General features: G+C 36.1%; 1 protein-coding gene across 2 annotated transcripts in view; it reads right to left on the bottom strand.

Annotated features, from left to right (window-relative positions):
* prrc1 (proline-rich coiled-coil 1) overlaps positions 1-19,224 on the bottom strand; it is a 43,642-nt gene extending 24,418 nt beyond the window's left edge. Inside the window, exons 1-3 of one of the 2 annotated variants that reach the window (XM_039759037.1) lie at positions 19,105-19,224; positions 16,992-17,092; positions 5,605-6,015 (exon numbers count right to left, since the gene is read on the bottom strand). In XM_039759037.1, the coding sequence (XP_039614971.1) occupies positions 5,605-6,015; positions 16,992-17,088 (508 nt within the window). In that variant the 5' untranslated portion in view covers positions 17,089-17,092; positions 19,105-19,224. Of the gene's footprint in view, positions 1-5,604; positions 6,016-16,991; positions 17,093-18,344; positions 18,364-19,104 lie in introns of those variants that run through there. The other variant, XM_039759039.1, reaches the window with a different exon arrangement.
* Between the last annotated feature and the right edge of the window lie 1,591 nt (positions 19,225-20,815).

Here is a 20,815-nt window from a genome sequence, read left to right as displayed (position 1 = left end):
GGCAGTAACATCAATGGTGCTCTTTTGAAAAGGCAAACTTACGAAAGGGTATACCTTCCTAAAAGGAGGTTCTATACAGCCTCGTTTTTTTTTTTTATTAAAAACAACAGTACTTATTAGTCCTGTCAGGTTCATCTTGCATTCAGCAATCACACATGCAGTATTTAGTATCACATACTGTATGAGGTGCACCTCTCAGTCTTTTAATGGACTCCCCAGGTTTTCAGGTTATTTCAGGTTTAAACTATACTAGGGAATAACAAGCTGCCCATTTTTATTCTAGTATTATCTTGTATTCCCTAAAGTGATAGAGAGACACCCAGACGAGAGAAAGGAACTATAATTTGTCCAAAATAACAAGTAGATCAGGACTATAAATGTTTTCTGAACACTCAAAACATTCAACCCAGAAAATCACATAGTAGCAAGTTTGTCACTTGCTTGTCTGCATTTCTTTTGTTCCTCTTTTTTACTCTGTAAAACTGTGGGTTTCATCTTTAGATGTGCACTCTCCAGCCAAAATTAGAACATTCATAATGGCTTGAAGATAAGTCTCACTAAGCTCTTTACAGCTATGATGTTAAAATGGCCTCCCTTTCAGATTGGTTATATCAGGCGTGATCTATAGAACTGACTTTGAAATAAACAATACACTTGTAGATTTTATATCTCAGACATTGGGGGTCTATTACCACTCTAAGGAGGACCGAGATAAAAGTATTTTTGGCAATCCACTTGTCTTCTCTTAGTAGAAAAGAGACAAAAAAAAATTACAATGTACTCATTTTATTAAGGTGAGGAGGTACAAAAAATGAGATTCTTTCTCAGTGTCATTATGAATCTGTCCTCTATATCATTTGCATTACCCAATATTGCTAGAATAGGGCATATGACAATCACTGTGAGAGTAACCTATTGCAGCTTATTGAACAGGTATGGTTATATACTCATAGGCCGTCTTTCTGAAGTAGTGCGCTGTGTTAAGATTAATGCACCAGGTAGTGGTGGTGCACCATGATGATCTCATTCCTTACTCCCACAAGTACAAGCTGGTGTCATCTGAGAGGACAGTGTTCAAAGTTAATGCTGCATCAGCCAATGATACAGTACCCAACATCCTTACCATACCATCATCTGCTTCAATGGATGTACATACAGTACATCATTAGCATCATGGCCACATCACTGAAAGACAGCTTCAAGGACAGACATTAGAATTGCAGGCTGCTCAAGTATAACATTCAAACTAAAAAGGCTGCTAGATAAATTAGCCAACTGCTTCATGGGACATCCAGAGGAAAGCTTCTATAAACTTTGCTCTCAACCTACAATTATAAACAACTAAATACTAAACTAAATACCTGTCCATTCACCAAATTTCAATCATTCATTCTGAATCACACTGCAAAAATATATATATATATTTTTTTTTTAATTAATTTTATTAAAATCCATACAAAGCAATCAAGTTTTTACAAAAAGAAAAATTAAGTTAAGAACAGATCGATCCCCACCCTGAGAGAGAGAAAGCAAGCGTAAAATTTAAGGCTTGTAAACATATCTAAATTAATAAATTCTCTGTGCTTCATGAACTTATTTTAAAATATTACTGATTAGATCCTGCCATGCTTTGAAAAAAGTCTGTACGGATCCTCTAACTGAGTATTTGATTTTTCCAATTTCAAATAATATAACACATCAGTTTCCCACTGACTTAAAAGAGGAGAGTTTGGGTTCTTCCAGTTTATCAGAATAAGTCTGCGTGCCGAAAGTGTAGTGAATGCAATCACAATTTGTTTGTCTTTCTCCATTTTAAGCCCCTCTGGAAGAACCCCAAACACAGCTGTTAATGGGTTAGGAGGGATTGTGAGTCCAAGGCTGTCTGAGAGGTAATTAAAAATTTTTGTCCAGAATAATGTTAATTTGGTGCAGGCCCAGAACATGTGACCCAGTGAGGCTGGACTTGGTTGCAACGTCGCAGGTTGGATCATGCCCTGGAAACATTTTGAGAGTTTTAGTGAGACAGATGTGCTCGATATATAATTTTGAGTTGTATAATTGTATGCTTTGCATATGGAGCTCGAGTGAATTCTCTGCATTGCTACTTTCCACTCCTTTTCTGATATATTAATTGAGAGATCTTTTTCCCAGTGTCCTCTTGGATCTTTGAAAGGGAGGGATTGTAAAATGATTTTATATATTGTAGAGATGGAGTCTAAGTCCTTAAGATTGAGCAATATTTTTTCCAGCATGATGAGGAAAATCTGGAAGGTTCTGTTTAACAAAGTTCCTGATTTGAAGATAGTGAAAGAAATGTGCAGCTGGAATGTTAAATTTGGAATGTAATTGTTCATAGGATGCAAAGACGTTGTCTATATAAAGATCTCTAAGCAAGTTAATTCCAAATTTTTCCAGATATTAAAACTGCATATGTTTGTGAAGGTTGAAAGAGGTGGTTCTCTTGCAGAGGTGCCACAGATAGAAGCTTCTCCGTCTTAAAATGCTTTCTACATTGGTTCCAGATTCTAAGTGAGTGGAGCACAATTGGGTTATTTGTATATTGCCGATAGCGTGTGTTTATTGGAGCACAGAGCAAGGAATACAAAGAAGTACTGCAGGATTTTACTTCTATTGTGGTCCAAGCCTGTGTATGTTCTTCTATTTGTGTCCAGGTTCTTATCGCCTGTATATTTGCTGCCCAGTAATAAAACTGGAAGTTAGGTAGAGCCATGCCGCCTTCTGCCTTTTGTCTTTGTAGGGTCGCTCTTTTGATGCGTGGATGTTTTGAATTCCAAATAAATGAGGTTATTGTTGAATCTAATTGCTAAAGAATGATTTATTAATGTATATTGGATGTTTTGAAATAAAAAGGAGCTTAGGAAGAATATTCATCTTAACAGTGTTAATTCTTCCAGCTAGTGTGAGATGAAGGGTTGACCATCTATGCAAGTCTTGTTTAATTTTTTCCATGCAGACGGCGAAATTTTGTTGATAAAGAGCTTTATGTTTACTTGTGATGTTTACCCGAGGTATTTAAACTGTTCTGCAATGATAAAAGGTAGGGTATCTAATCTAATATTATATGCTTGAGAATTCACTGGAAAGAGTACACTTTTATTCAGATTAATTCTGAGACCAGAGATCTTTTGAAATTCTGTGAGTGCTGCTAAGACTGCAGGCACAGAATTTTCTGGGTCCGATATATACAGTACCATATCATCTGCATATAATGAGATTTTCTGTTCCAGTCCTTCTCTGCTAATCCCCTTTATCTGATCAGTATTTCGACAATGTATTGCCAGTGGTTCAATGACAATAGCAAACAGCAGCGGTGACAAGGGCATCCTTGTCTGTGCCACATTCTAGTTTAAAGTAGTCTGAGCAAATGTTGTTGATGCAAACTGAAGCTTCTGGGTTAGTGTACAGTAATTTAATCCATGCACAAATGTTCGGGCCAAACCCAAACTTCTCCAATGTAGTAAAAAGGTATTTCCATTCAATCATGTGAATGCTTTTCTGCATCCAATGATAATAATATTTCTGGGGTGTTTGATTTAGTTGGTGAGTATATTACATTAAACAGGCGTCGAAGATTTGAAGATAAGTGTCAGCCCCTAATAAATCCAGTTTGGTCTTGTGATATTACCGAGGGGTGCACTTTCTCCATCCATCTAGCTATGATTTTAGAGAGTATTTTAACGTTGTTATTCAGAAGTGAAATTGGTCTGTAAGATGCACATTGTAATAGGTCCTTATTTTTTTTTAGTAAAACTGTGATTAGTGCTTGTCGAAAGGTTTGAGGAAGAGATTGGTTATCTCTGGCTTCTGTAAATGCTGCTAATAGGAGGGGAGCTAGCTGCAAAAATAATTTAAATAAAGATTTTAAGTATGACAAACTTAGAATGCGGAGGCTAACTGATAAGTTCATGGTTATGTATTTAAGAAGCAAACTTAATTTCTACAGTATGTCGTTTCAGACAAACATCTTTCCAAATCAATGCAGCAAGGGAAACTATAAAATCCAAGGAAGAAATGAGTTTTCTGCACAAGGGAACACAAGTCTCATTGTTTTTTTTTTCTTTTTTCTTTTGTAACTGCATTCATAAATGTTAGCTGGATTCTCAAGTATGGAAATCCATGCAAAAATATCAGGATTTTGTGAAAAATATCACTAATGCATACAGCTTAATGTTTAGCTGAACCAGAATTTAAAAAAAGAACAGTGTGCAGCTAAACACATTCAAAGAGAAGAATTCATTCTGTATTATTAGCAAATGTAAGAAAAAAAAATTCATTTAAAAAAAAAAAAACTCCCCTCTTTTGTCAAAGGATTACTATCCACTTTAAAACATACACGAGAACACAACACATTAAAACATATTAAAAGAATGCGGAGAGGTTGGTATAAAGGTAAACAGGTAAAAAGAAGGCAAGAACAAGTGCTGCAAGAGGGCAGTGTTTTACCCATTCTTGGTCAAGCTTGAGACATGGACATCAATAATATGGAGAATTAATAGCTATGACAATTGACACTCTAACGAGGGGCAGGCAATTCCGCAATGCAAAATTCTTCACCCTCACTGTTTATACAGTGCAAAAACAGGAAGAATTCATTGGAAAAGACAACACCCACCAGTAACTAGAGCTCACACAGCCTAGGATAGTGAGACATTGGGTAATGCTGTGTCTTATATGGAATGGCTACGGTGAACGCACACCATGATATGTGGTCCTTTAAGAACAATGGATAGCACATGTGTTTAGGGATACTGGAGTCACTAAAGGGAGTTCTAGGCATTAATGCTCTTATAGATTCATCCTGTCACATAAGTAATAATAGGGATATATTAAAAATGACTCCAAAAGGGAATCTGTCACCACCTTCCCAATACATTTACAGAGTGGAGTTGGGATGTAAGAGAATCTTGTTCCAATAGTCAACATGAAAGATGAAATAAATGGAGACAAGGAGGGGTTGCTTCTCTGGTAGCATTATGATTGGTAATGGGACAAACCACCCCATTCACAGAGAGCAGCTGAAGACCCTTAAAGATGGGTTCTAAGGGACTACAGTATTAATCAATTTTTTCCGGTTGTACTTTAATTAGTGCCACAGTTCATACCTTATTGAATTTGACTTGACTTATAAATATCCTCTTTTTTGTATACTTTTATCCTTCCTGGCTTAAAGCTAGGCTGGGGACATCTCAACCTTTCTATGTATTGATCACAACAGAAAAGAAAAAAAATATATGAATAAAACAATTGACTTTGATTGATATTTGATTTAAATATATCATAAGGATCCCATTTCATAATGCTTAGAAAAAGAACAATGAGCTGAAACATTAAACTACATAATGAAAATGAATGTTGCTTCCTCCTAATAGCATAACCTTCTTAATAAAATAAATCTATTTCATTTAGTTTTTAGATTTTCTTTTTTTAATTGCATTTATTATCAGGAACAGTTTACAACAGAAAGGTTCTTCATAAAGAGACTTCTATTCTGAAGTTAGTCTTACAATAAAAAAAAATAAATAAATAATAATAAAAAAAAGGTCAACCAATCATTACCGTTTAAGTGAATAAATAAAACATTACCTGCTACTGGCTGTGGAGAAGAAAAACTTGGAATCAAAGGCGTCTGAGGAGATCTTCCTGCATGTCCACGTGTAATGTCATATTGGGCATTCATCAGGAAACCAGATGTGGGGGGACTGTTGGGAGGAGCAGAAATCACAGGGCCTGGCATTGGGGCAGAAGGAGCAGGATATCCAGCAACTGAATTACTAAATGGGACATTTGCAACTGGAATATTAAGCGGGGTAGGTGGAAGGGGGGAAGATATTGCAGAGCCTACAGGACTGCTGAAAGGAGGAGGGGCAGAAGACCTTATGGGAGGGACTGAAGTAGAAGTAGGAGCCAGTGGGGTAGAAAACCCTTGCTGTGGAAAGGAAGAGATGGCTGATGTGTTCGGAAGAGACAAAGGACTGGAAATTGGACTGGACATAACTGAAAGAGAGAACAAAAATATACAATATACTGAGATTATTGGACATAAAAAGTTTACAAATAGTATTGTTTTCTTGTCCTTAAAAATAATTCCACAAACATTTGCTCAAACTTTTCTTTTAGAAGAAATGTTTAATGGTTTATTTTCCATATGACAAAATATTTCAATTACAGTAGAACAACAATAATCTTTCCTTAGTTTTGGCAATAGAGTGTTTGTAAAGAACAATAACATAAAACAAAATGCTAGCAAAAAAAACTTCACTTATATGAATTGTTCATTCTGGAAGGATTCTAGAATACGCATGTTTTCTTTTGAGGCAAAGTTAGATTGTGCTGTAAATACCTCAGATATAGGTGTCAGTGCACTCCTGTATACAAAAGAGTGGATTGTTTATTTCTACAAGCAGGCCATATGACATTTTAATTTGTAATGTTCTTCTAATTACAGGTATCACAAAAAATATAGATAAAACAACTACCTTCTTAATTTAGCTATGTAAATGTTCCTATCTTCTGGAAGGCCAAATGTAGTTAAACTATTCACCGATTCCTCAGTAAACTGGAATGTATTAAGTAATTACAATTGATTCTATATTTGTGTTTAAAGTGATTAAGAAATTCTAGGCTAAGTAAAGCTAGTGACATTTAGTTAGCAATACTGACATAATCACTTTGTAGCTGTAGATTTTTTTCTAAATTGTATGTTGACTTTTCTTTATGGCCATGACTGTCAAAAAAACAAATAAATAAATGTTGTATACAATATAAAGAAGGAGGTCATTATAATAGTTTGATTTACTCCTATGAGTATACGAAATCAATATTTTAAACCATGGTATATAAAGGAAGATTCTGGTCAATCATGTATACAGTTTAAACTTAAATGCAAGTATTAGAGCTGTTTCACAAAAGTAGCCATGTTCTTTTAATTTTGTGACATCTTAATGACCAGTAGGTCTGCAGACTCAGTGGTAGCAGGACTGAAATATTTACGAATAGCCTTACTAGTAATAGTATTAAGTAATTTCCTAGAACAGAAGAATGGAGTATGTTTAAGCTGTGTGATTACCTAAATTATATAAGAGAGTAAAGTATAATATAGCAAAGCTGGAAAATATCAAAATGAGAATAAGTAGATGGCTATGCAAAGTTTTACTGAGTGAAAGGAAGAAGGGGGCGAAGTTGGCAGAAAACTGATATGGTTTAGGCAGGTATATGGAGTTGAAGAAAGTAAAAGCTTGAGCATGCCACAGTTATTTTTGCAGAATGTGTAGGAAGGAGACCAATGGTGAGAAAAAAAAAAAAAAACTGCAAATGGGGACAGTATATTCAAGAAGGGTGAATCTCATTGAAAAGTGCATGACATACTGTCTTTATCAACTATATGAAACAATAACATCTTAGAAAATGTAATCATCGAACTAAAAGTCATTTCAATTTACTTTTACATAGTATAAATTCTAATTTGTCCCAAGCACTTCCAGCATCTCTGAAAAGGATACAGCTTGCTCAGTAATTACATGGATATACAGTATATTATAGACTAGCAAAATACCCACGCTTCGCAGCGGAGAAGTAGTGTGTTAAAGAAGTAATGAAAAAAAAAAGGAAACATTTTAATAATAACGTAACATGATTGACAATGTAATTGTTTTGTCACTGTTATGAGTGTTGCTTGCATATATAAATATTTATATATATATATATATTAATAAAAGGCAAAGCCCTCACTCACTCACTCACTCACTCACTCACTCATCACTAATTCTCCAACTTCCCGTGTAGGTAGAAGGCTGAAATTTGGCAGGCTCATTCCTTACAGCTTACTTACAAAAGTTGGGCAGGTTTCATTTCAAATTCTACGCCTAATGGTCATAACTGGAAGGTATTTTTCTCCATTAACTGTAATGGAGTTGAGCTGGAAGGCGGAGTTTCGTGTGACATCATCACGCCTCCCACGTAATCACGTGAACTGATTGTCAACGCAGTGCGTAGAAAACCAGGAAGACCTGCAAAAAGCGCTTAAGAAAACATGCATTATATAATTGAGAACGCAGCGAAAAACAATAAGAAGCGAGCGAGTGACATATACTACCATATTCATGAGTGTTGCTGCCTCGGAAAGAAAGCAAGGTGTAAACCTAAACTTTAAATTAAGTTCATAGACAGGCTACGCTGGCGTTTCACATGCCCACAGGTAATGCGGGATACAAGTTTAATGAGAGGACGAGGATATAAGCGAGTTTTGATCACTTTATAACTAAGTTAAAATTGTAGGTGAAGGGGTGTGCTTATGCAAATTCGAGACTGTGTTTGTGGGGATTGACAGTTAAGGCGGTGGGGAGTCACGTCATCATCTCCCTCCCATTCATCTAATTTCGGTCTGAGCTGAGCTCAATGCTAATGCCGTCTTCAAGCAACTGTCAGACTGCCACCAAATACTCACAGAAAAATCCACAAGTTAATACACACGCTGTCTCTATAGAGTTTCTCCACACTGAATCCTCCAGGCACTACTTACAAAAGGTCACATTGACAATCGTGTTACGCTATTTTTAAAATCTTTCCTTTTCTTAGCACAAGCACAGCTGAGAAGCTTGATGCATGTGCTCCATAACGTTAAAAATAATGCATTTAATCACACTTTGCATTACAAGCAAAGGGAGCTTTTGTCAATGCATGATTTCCTGGTACTGTACACCGATTACATTGATCAGCGCATCCCGATTCATTTTACCCTCGCACCACCTTAGTTTGAGAAGAAGTCTGAAAAATATGAGGTTAACACAGAAAAACATCACCAATTCAAGCTTTATGAATAATCGATTCGCCATCAATAATTGTTTTGGTAAAGCCATCCTCCTTCCATTTTATAATTTTTCCGCCAATAGCCATGATTAAATGAGCGGTAAATAAAGTAAGAGCAAAGCGAGGGTGACTTATTTAGGCAGGCATATATATGACAGCAACACTCATGACAATGTCAATCATGTTACGTTATTATTAAAATGTTTCCTTTTCTTTTTCATTACTTCTTTAACACACTACTTCTCCGCTGCGAGGCGGGATTTTGCTATATATATAATATATGAATGACCTCCAAAAGCTGAGACTTTTGATATCATGAGCGTGTCTGCAAAACTGTGGTCTCCTGCCCAGCAAAAGTCGAGCAGCCAGCGCGTGCATAGCTGTGCCGGCCTTTGAGACGCTGACTGCGCTTCTGCCTTAAGTCAAAGTGAGCACTTTTAATTTTTTTCATCCTCCCCCTGCGCTATAGCCCAGACAAGTGCAAACACGGGACCCCTTTTCTACACCACGGAAAAATAATATTAAGGCGATTCACACTTTCTTTTGCACGTATACGATTATGAGGTCCTCACCTCGGATTATGAAAACACGCACACGAGTGGAGGACTGACAGTGCCATCACAGCCGATTAATGGCGGGGAGTCTCACCAGTCTACACAAGGCGATCATAGCGTCAGCGAACACATCTCTCTATACTATATAAAAAAAAGGCAACTTTCCTTTCTTTACACCTTTTTCCTTTTATCCCAAACCAAAGCCTTTCTCTCTTAACACTGCAGAGGACACAAAACTAATTTTCTTTAAATGCGGTAAGGCACATTACCAGAGGCACAAATTTGAGCGTTCACATAGAAAATGTAATTTCTATACCACAGCCGTCGTGTAGCGCCTTTCAAAAGGGATCTACTACCGAGAGATGATCCATATACATTTTAGCTGCTGTTAGTTACTTACCTGTTGTGTTACACAGTCTTTAAAATGTAGTTTACCTGAAACCACTCCAGTAGTGCTCAATGTACCTGTACTTCTTAAAACGTTAATGTTTTACTGTTTAATAACTTATAGACTATATTTTATTATTTTTCCCTTGCACTCAGTGACCAAAGCTATACACACACATATAGACACATACAAACATACACACAAGTATATGTATGTGTATATATATATGTATGTATATGTATATATATGTATGTATGTGTATATATATATATATATATATATATATATATATATATATATATATATATATATATATATATATATATATATATATATATATATATATATATGTGTATATATATATATATATATATATACACACACACACACACACATACATATACATATATATATACATATATATATATATATATATATATATACATATATATATACATATATATATATACATATATATATATACATACATACATACATACATACATACATACATACATACATACATACATACATACATACATACATACATACATACATACATACATACATACATACATACATACATACATACATATATGACAGCAGCAATCCAAGCTGTGAGAAAACACTAAAAAGGAGGCATCTCAGACGTTGTGGTACATTTTCTGATGCAGCTAGACTAAAAACTTTGTGACGCTGCCGCCAAATACACAAAACAATTACTTTGACAATCATGTTACATTATTTTTAAAATGTTTCCTTTTCTTTTCATAACTTCTTTAACACATGACATCGCTGCTGGCGGGTATTTTGCTATATCTATATATATATATATATATATATCTATATCTATATCTATATCACAGCGACACTCATAACAGTGACAAAACAATTACATTGACAATCATGTTACGTTATTTTCAAAATGTTTCCTTTTCTTTCTCTTTCCTTCTTTAACACACTACTTCTCCTACTGGCTGGTATTCTGCTAGTAATATAATATATATATATATATATATATATATATATATATATATATATATATATATATATATATATATATATACACATACATACATACATACACACACATATACACATGCATACATATGTGTATGTGTGTGTGTGTGTGTATGTATATATAAGGGGTGGGACTCGATTAAAAAAAAATAATCTAATTAATTAGAGGCTTTGTAATTAATTAATTTTGATTAATCGCATGTAATCGCACAAGTAAATTTGCCTCAAAGTGCAAAGGTTTTTTTTAATGTAAAAGGGTTTTAGTGGGCGACAGAATCAAATAATAGACATGGACATGAATATTGTAAACTCAAGCTCTTTTAATTTCTGAAAAAAAAAAGCATTTAAACTGCATTTCAATTCAAAACAGAAACAAAAATATCACCCCTGGCTAAAATTGGGCAGACTTAAAAATAAAGTGGTATTCTAAGTACTTTAAGTACATGTTCAGAATGGTATTGTCTTTAAATAATAAGAAAAATGTTCAGAATGGTATTGTCTTTAAATAATAAGAAAAATGTCAACATAAAGTGCAGTTTTTCTTTTTAAAAAAATAAGGCAGAAACATAAAAGGTAATTTGACCATGTTCACCTTTAAACTATGAGTAACCTTAGCCAAAATTATTTTGTACATTAGGCTAAAACAGTGTGATCATTGAACATTTTGTAATTAGATGTAAGTAAAATTAGTAACGGTCACGGAAGTCCAATGATCCCCAGTAAGAGCCACAAAGTCCGATTTCTGTAATGCATCTAAATTTGCTTGCTTTTCAGTATCATAAAGCTGTTGAATTTTACTTGAAATAGACTATCGGCACGGTAGTTGGAAAGTTGGATCACCTGTTGCTAATTGTAGCACATTTTCTAACCCCCTATCTTCCACCACTGTTAGTGGTCTAAAGTCCAAAGCAATCCATTTTGCGAGAGAATTTGTATGTTTGACTGATGTTGACTTACTAATTTTGGTACTGAAGCCAGTCATTTCATCAGGTTTGGGCTGCCGACACCTTTTGTTGGTACTCGAACTCGCACTGCTAGTGCTAACAGCATACACAGTTTCTGTGCTCGCTGTAACATGTTTTGCATTTAGATGGTACCGTAAGGTTGAAGTGCTTCGGTGGTCTGCAAACTCCTTTTTGCACAGTTTGCACAAAACCACGCTTTTATCAAGGCTTCCGTCGGGTAGTATTTTGAAATGAAATTTGCCTCCGATCAGTCCTAGCAACGTGCTTTCTTCAGACTCTTCCATTTTTGTAGCTCTGATGTGTGCATCAATGTAATCGATGTACCAGAAAATCATGCATTGACAAAAGTTCCCCTTTGCTTGGAATGCAAAGTGTGATTAAATGCGTAATTTTTTTTAACGCGTTATGGAGCGCATGCATCGAAGCTTCTCAGCTGTGCTTGTGCCAAGAAAAGGAAACATTTTAAAAATAATGTAACATGATTGTCAATGTAACCTTTTTTAGGGTCTGTCCCTGAGACTTATTGTCATCGCGAAGCAGAGCCTTACTGGAAATTGGAGGCATTTGAATTGAAATGGGAGATGAGAGAGTATAACAGGGATGTGAGGAATACAAATTCTCTCCCCTGAGCAACTGCCAGTAAAAATAGTTGCCTCAATTAGGTTCTTTTGCAGACACGTGACCTGAAGTCTCGTGCCGTTACAAAGTCTTGGTGGCTGTAAGGTTTTCAGTAATATTAGTGGTGTCCCAACCCTCAAAATTAGATTATGCTCAGTAGTGCCTGGAGGATTCAGAGTGTGGAGAAACCCTAGAGACAGCATGTGTATTAATTTGTGGATTTTTCTGTGAGTATTTGGTGGCAGCGTCATAAAGTTGCTTCCGCAAGACCACGTTAGCTGCAGAGCTCAGTTCAGAGCGAAATGAAGTGAATGAAATGAGGTGAATGGGAGGGGAGATGATGATGTCAATCCCCCCCACAAACACAGTCTCTCAGAATTTGCATAAGCACAGTCCTTCACCAGCAAATTTAACTTAGTTACAATGTGATCAAAACTCTCATTTATACCCTGCGTCCTCTCATTAAACTTCTATGCCGCAAATATCGTATTAGTAGTGGGCCTGACAAACGCCAGCGGCAGCCTGTCTATAAACTTAATTTAAACTTACGGTTTACACCGTGCTTAGTTTCTGCAGTAGCTGCACTTATGAATATGCTTGTATGCATCACTCGCTCGCTTCTTATTGTTTCGCTGCCTTCTCAATTGTATAATGCATGTTTTCTTCGGCGCTCTTTGAAGCTCCTCCTTGTTTTCTATGTACTGCCTTCACAGTCAGTTCACATGATTATTTGGGAGGCGTGATGACGCGACATACAACTCCACCTCCCACGGCCATCGCGCTGCAGTCTATTACAGTATATGGAGAAAAAATAGGTTCCAGTTATGACTATTACGCGTAGAATTTCAAAATCAAACCTGCCCAACTTTTGTAAGTAAGCTGTAAGGAATGAGCCTGCCAAATGTCAAGCCTTCTACCTACACGGGAAGTTGGAGAATTAGTGATGAGTGAGTGAGTCAGTGAGGGCTTTGCCTTTTATTAGTATAGAAGATGAGGGGAAAGTGTCTGTTGGGTTTTTCACTTCACAATATGCAGTATGTGTTAAAACATGTGATCGTTTCATGTCAAAAGCTATATTCAGAAAAAACTCAAATCTCTCTATTATAAAAAAAAAAAGTGGGACGAGACTTTTTTCCTACAATGAAACATGATCTTTTGAAGAGAGACAGTGAGACACTCTCATGTCCCGCGAGAAGGGCAAGTCACGTCATACTTACAGCCTTTGGAAGCAAGTCCAGTGATACACATGCACAGCAGATTAATTAATGAAAGTAGGAAAATTTGAAACTCTCAAAAAAATGAGTAAAGATCACACTAGGCAAGGGAAGTGCAGACCATGTGGCACGGCAGCAGCAGCAAGGCAGTAGTTGTTCAAGCAAAGAGGAGTTTTAAAAAAAAAAATTAAAAAAAAAAGGAATTTGTTTACCATTGTATCACCGTTTAAGAGGGGTTTCGGAGGAGTGGCTGCATCTACTTGGGATGTGTTCAACCACCCTCTTCACAAAAGCATGTAGGGCTTGGCGTTTGGGGTCAAGCCCTCTAGTGCTCAAAAATAAAAAATAAAAAAAGGAGCTGACCTTTTTAAAAGTTTTCTATGTGGATCTAGCAGTAAATCCGCACTGAGCTCAGTTTTCTCTGCAAATGGCCAATAAAAGCTCATATGTACAAAAGTAAGCGGGACTGTGAGACATCAGTGGTAACTCAGAAAACACTCAGCATGTGAACAAACAATTTTATTCAAGCATAAAACTTGAACACATAATGCAATCAAGTCAGTGCTAGTCTACTGCCACCATCAACTGGAAGAATGACAATCTTCAATTAATAAGCCAAACCGTGGAGTATTCATATTGTGGGCTGCTTCAGTACTGTCATGGGTGCTATAGGCTAGCTAAATAGGTTTGACTGCATGTATTAAATACAGTTAATATGGGAAAGGGGATATATGGAGTTTAATGAGATGTACAGGCAATCCAAGGAAGCAGCAGTTGAGGTTATGACCAAATTAAAAGTGCAGGTTTGGCAGAAGCTTGGCGAGGTCACAGAGGAAGTCATTTAGAGAGCTACAGAAATATTTCAGGAAAATCATTTAATGACTCACAATAGACAAAAGGGACCTGAGGCTATTTGAGAAAGGTAAAACAAAATTATAACTGGTAATATTGTCAGGAGATAGAAAGTGTTTTCGGCACTCCAAAACCTTGTGTACACAAGCTCTTAAGAGAAGAACGCATTAGAAGGATGATCTGTTGGCAAAGGGTACATTTCCAAAACTGAGGGGTACACAAGAAATAGCTAAAACAATTAAATTTGTTAGGTATTGCTAGAATGACTTGGATAAAGTGTTGTATGAACAACTGGGATACAGAACTACTTTAAAAAAAAAATAAAAAAGAATAGTGGACCACCTGTTTGTTCTAAAACTCTTATGAGCTACCCCAGGTGAAGGAATTTAAGTACTTTAACCTGGTAATCCCAGCTTAACTCATCAGTGCACTGGCGGAGCAGTAATGTGGATATTGTACTGGATATGGCTGTCAAATTACCTGAAAAATAAGGTTTAAATATTCAAATAAAAATATGTAAATATTCAAATGTATTGTACATCTATGTGTATTTTAGATTTGTTACATTACAAGTATCTTTAATTACTTCCCGTTAGTAAAAAAAAAAAATATACATTATACAGGGTGATTCAAAAAGATTCATCCAGTTTCAAACTGCCATATTTTTACAACCATAAGGCGCTTAGGAACCAATCACATACCAACTGAAAGAGTGGGTCAGAGTTTCTGACTGTCACCAGAAGATGGCTCCCTTCAGTCTGCGAGGAGATGAGTGTTTCTCAAAAATGAGCTCTCTCATCGATGAATTGGCCACAAAGGAGCACACAATTTGGCACTCCACTTCTATCCCCAATATCACCAGATCTCACGCCATACAACTTTTTTTTTCTGTGGGGGTACATTAACAATTATGTTTATGTGCCACCACTCCCAACAACACTGGATGATCTCTGAAATCACATTGAAAGAGGTGTGAGTAAAGTGACACCCGACATGCTCAATCGAGTATGGGAATTTGACTATTACATTGATGTTGTCTGTACAGCTGGAGGAGGTCAAATTACATAATATGTGTGTGTGTGTGTATATATATATATATATATATATATATATATAAATAAATAAAAATACACACACACACACACAGAGAGAGACAGAGAACTGGACACACCTTCCACTGCATGTAATGCACATATGAAGCCCAGACAAAATTGTTCATGATTGCTTAACTCACTAGATGAAGTCATGATTTTGTTTTACCCCAGCTGAATAGCTTTGGGGCCAAAGACAAATGGTCACTGCCATGTCTCTTTTATATAAATTGAGGCACTGTATCTGTTCATGTCTCACAAACTGAATGTACTAAACGTTGCACTCTAATAACCGTTAAGTATTAAGTCTTCATTTTAATTTTGGTTTACAGCACCCTAAAAAAATCTTTGATAAAAGTAAATGATGTTTTGCACATGCTACACAAATGTAATAAAAGTGGTTTGAATATTTTTATTCGTGCCTCACTCTTGTAGACATTATGGACCAAGCCAGCAGCCACATAAGATGGAAACTAATAGTGTGATACAGTTTGTTGGCTGTGGTAGCTAAATGTACAATGCTGGCACTGAAAAGGCCCTACACAGTGGAAATTTAGAGTTTTACAATAATAAAAGGAAAATAGGAATCATAACAGTTATTTGCCATTTGCAACAGTAAGAATGTTTTAGCATGTAACAATCAAGGATCTCAAAATTAAGTGTAAATCTGAACAGCATCTGATGGAGAGTGCCATTTTTATACTAAAGGAGGAGTGTTTAAAAATCTAATCAGAGTACAGCTCCAGATCAAAAACCAGCAGAGTGGAGTAGAAACAAGGATAAAAACTCTCCCAAGCTACACTGAGACGGTGTATGGATTAAGTTTTATTAATTAAGATAAACTAACAATGCAAAATTAAAAGAAGACTGACAGTGGAAATGGATGTGCCAAAATATCTGCAAATTATGGCAGTGCTTTAATATGTCTTTAATAAACACAATGTGAAAAATAGCAGTGAGGTTAAACAGCCATTGTTTAACAAATTTAATGTCAGCTTTGCCACTGATTAGGGCGCTTGTCAAATACATTCAAAATTATATATGAATAGTGCCATCTGATCTGGCAGTCTTGTTGCACCAAAAAGTGGTACGGAGTAAGAACCCAACTCCACAGATAAGCCATTTATCCTACCAGCCTATCCTAGCCACTGTTCTCAAACATATCATTCAGCTTTGGCAAATAACCAAATATAACTGATGCTGCCCCCAGACGACAGCTAAGGTGATTTGGACATACGATGAAGATAATCCTTGGAAAACTCCCATAACACACACACTGAGTACAACCAATGGAGATAAGCCCAATGAAAAACTACAGAAATTCTACTTAAAAGTTTAGGTATGCTTAGAAAGGTCTCAAATGGAACTGAAGACTAATAATGATAAAAAGAAAGCTGGCTTTATCATGCTCAGAATATTCAAAGGAGTACAGAGTATGAAAAAAAAAATCAATTTATCTCTACCTAAAGGAACAGGAACAGAGTTCACGGATGCTGCAACACTTGTAGGAGGTGGAGGAGTGCTAGGAGGAGTCGTCTCTATGCCACTTTCTTCCATCATCTTCCTATCATTCAAAATGAACCAAAAGAAACAATGCTTAATATAGTAAGACTATTTACAAAGCAATACAAGAAAAAACAAAAAACTGTTACTTTCTGCCATGTATAAGAATACTGTACAGACTTTCAACAAAGCAACCAACTCCTGCTATATTACTTTAGGTTAATAAAAGATGTTGATTGATTTGACAAATCTGTTGAAAACTAATTAACACCTAAAAATTATCTTAACTGCAGAAATAACTTTGCTGTCAACTCATTCAAAAGTAATACATTTTAACAAAGATTTGAACCCTCCTGATATTTTTCCCATTAATTAACAAAAAAAGCAAGCAGAATTTTCAACAAATTACAACAATGAAATTTAAAAGATTGGTTTAGATATTTATGACTTTCATACAATATCCAAAAACTGAACTAAGATGCATTTAAATTCATCATGAGTTAGCACGCACATGAATAAATTTCAATGACCATCAGTCTCTTCACAAACGTTTATGTAAAAAATAAACATGTCTTATGTCGCAACAGGATTTCATAAAAAAATAAATAAAAAAGTTGTAACTGTGATCACTGGAGCAGAAATCTTACAATAAAGACCAAGGCACACTCATCACAGAAATCTGAGATTGTGCTGTAGTCGAGACACCTTTGATAACTAGTTAAGAACAAGCCAAACTTAACTCCAAATCACGTGTGTTAAAAAACCACTGGTATGGAGAACCCTGCCTGAAACAGGAATACTGCATCCAGCACTAAGGCAAAGTCATATACTAAATAAAATTGTTTTTCTAGATATTAAATTAAGCAGATGGTGGAAAATTGGACAAATTGATAAAAGACAACACAGCTGACGGCTGTTATAATGATTTTAATATATAGTTAATTGACTGAGAACTGCGTATACTGTATCTGGTGGGGCTACTTTAAGTGCCACTAAACACAACACATGCTGTACCGTATTTACTAACACGTAATGTTTATTATTATCCATTATTACTGATATAAAGTGACTCTTTATAAATTTATCAACAAAATTAAAGAAAAATGCCAAGATAAATTACACGAGCACAGAAGAACGAGGCGAATACTATTGAAACCGAGACTGTGGACAGATCAGTATCTACGTTTAATCATCCAAACACCTACGTTACGTTTAGACGTGTAAATGACTTTCTGCAAAATACCGTTTCAATTTATAAAACACAGTGAGAAAAGTAAAATAACTATAATCATCGTGTTTTGACTGAAGCAGACCTCGGCACACGTCACTGGAAAAGTCACTCACAAATCTGCGTACTCAAGTGTCAAAGCCACACTCGCAAAACGCATGCGCAATGCAAACCGGTAGCTTTTTAGCCGAAGGAAGGAAAAAAGGAAAGACCAGCTCTATTGCCACGTCCCCTTTCTGTCAACAGGAATGTGTGCACATAAAAATCAAAAAGTAAACAAAAAATTACAAGTGAAACAATGTCGCTATTTTAAGAGTGACTTACAAACTAAGCCAGATAAATCTTTGCAGTTACCTCAACGGTGATTAATCTGCATGAAACGGGAACTACTGAGGCACCTACCTGTATATGGCTACTTTCAGAGATAGGACTTAAAAAAAAAAAAAAATTGATAATTTCTGACGACAATACAATATTCACGGACAATATTCAGTTTAAGACACACGTCTCGGTTGTGCTGTATTTTTCTCCTATTACAGTTACACAACCTAAAGCAGATCACTTATAGAATAGTACAATCATGTTAGCTTTCTTTGTTACAAAAAAAGTAACAAATCAAGAAAAATATGCATTATTTAGACTGGCTACCACAAGGTAACAGGAAAAAAATAAGGCTGCAAGAGAAGTTGTTCTAAGAAAAATAATCCTACACTTCAAAAAGGGGCAAAGCTGAACCTGCACGTAATGGTGCCATTTGTTTTGAAGCAAAGAAATTATCAAACACGATACTATAATCACCATGATAAACACGAAGGAAAGTTTAAAACAAACTAACACCAACTTACCGTTGCTCAATACCTGGCAGCGAACTGCTTCAATGCTTCTAAACTCTCTTCGAGTTATTCCTACACACGGCGCAGCCGCGACGACGGCACACACACGCATACACTTACAAACGTGGGATTCCAAAATGGCCGCGTTGGGTGACGTCACAACAATGCCACGTCGTTCGGCGCAAGGCGTGGCGTGGTGCTGATGGGGTAGATCTCTGCAGTTGTGTTTACTGGTGCTCGGATGCGTACCAGAAGCCCCGCGTCGGAAGTTAATTACATAGTGATGATTACAGCACGGAATAGGCTAGAAATAATTATGTGTTAGTTGGCATTTGTAGTAACAAGTCTTATTTTTTACATCATCTGTTTTTTAGCATAGTATCTGAGTGTTTGCCATAGTTTAGACCCATTGCAGACTGCACATCGGAACTGATGCGCAGTCTCTGAAGTATAGAAAACTCGCATACTACCTTGGGGTTACTCCAGTTTAGGTTTACCACCGGAAACATGGTGATAAATGTTATAGAATCGCGATAAGTTGGCTCCGCCCGTACACTTTCATACAAGCTTTAAAAGTCATATATTTTCCATAGTTTAGTAAGTTTAAAAGTTGGCAATTTTTTTTTTCCATTAGTAAAAAACAATATTGTTTTTGCTCCGTAGTCTGTTGATATAAGCAAATTGTGAGAATGAATTTGCCATTTCCCAGATTGATGAATGTTTTTGTGCCATTATACAGTAATTTCTATCTATCTATCTATCTATCTATCTATCTATCTATCTATCTATCTATCTATCTATCTATCTATCTATCTATCTGTCAATCTATCTATCTATCCTAAATGAATGAAACATAGTGCCAGATTTCATATCAAGACATTAAAGACAAACCATGAACCCTGGACTAAGGCATCTTCTATTCTCAGGGCCAGCTCTATACTATAGGGTGCCCCCTCTGATAAATTTGCTACTTCAAAATTAATTTTTCAAAAAAATATTACAATGGAATCCAGTCACTGCCAGTACTCTGTGTTGCTGACATCTTGTTTCCTCCTCACAATGTATAATTTCATTGATATTAAATTGTATTGATTTTGGTATTACATTATGGAATCTAAGAATGGGGGATAGTCTATCATGAAGGTAGGTGCACATTGATATTAGTATATGATATCAAAGAGCTGGGGGGTGGTCATATTTAAGTTATGTGGATTGAAATACACTGATATTTAATTAAAGAACGGTGAAGGACAGCCTGGATATGTCTTGGCGCCCCCAAGTCATGACACACCTAGGCCTGTGCCTAATTGTCCTTAACTTAGAGCAGGCCGTGTGTACTACAACTTAGACAGAACCTACTTACTTAAGTACTGCGATGGCTATACTGAGCAATAATCTAGGTCTTCTAAACAGTCTAAAGGATTTGAAAAAGTTGATCAGCAGGACTCTTTCAATTAAATATTGAATCACATACTTGTTGACACCATACACACACATATCCACTGGGTGTAATGGGAACTATAGCCCTGTGAAGCAACCCTGTTGGGTTCTATGGGAGCCAAAGGGAAGTTGCAAGGAAGGGCTATCCCTAAATTGTGGAACTTCCAACTAACACAGAAGTGTTTCCACTGTGCAGTGTCCTGACAAAGAACGTAGTCCTGAGTCTGGCATAAAAGTTGCTGCCTTATCTCATTCGGGGAGTCAGAGGAGAACACTTTTCCTG

The sequence above is a fragment of the Polypterus senegalus genome, chromosome 7, assembly GCF_016835505.1.
Source record: "Polypterus senegalus isolate Bchr_013 chromosome 7, ASM1683550v1, whole genome shotgun sequence".
NCBI classification, from domain to species: Eukaryota; Metazoa; Chordata; class Cladistia; order Polypteriformes; family Polypteridae; genus Polypterus; species Polypterus senegalus.
This window is presented reverse-complemented; position numbering and strand designations above follow the sequence as displayed.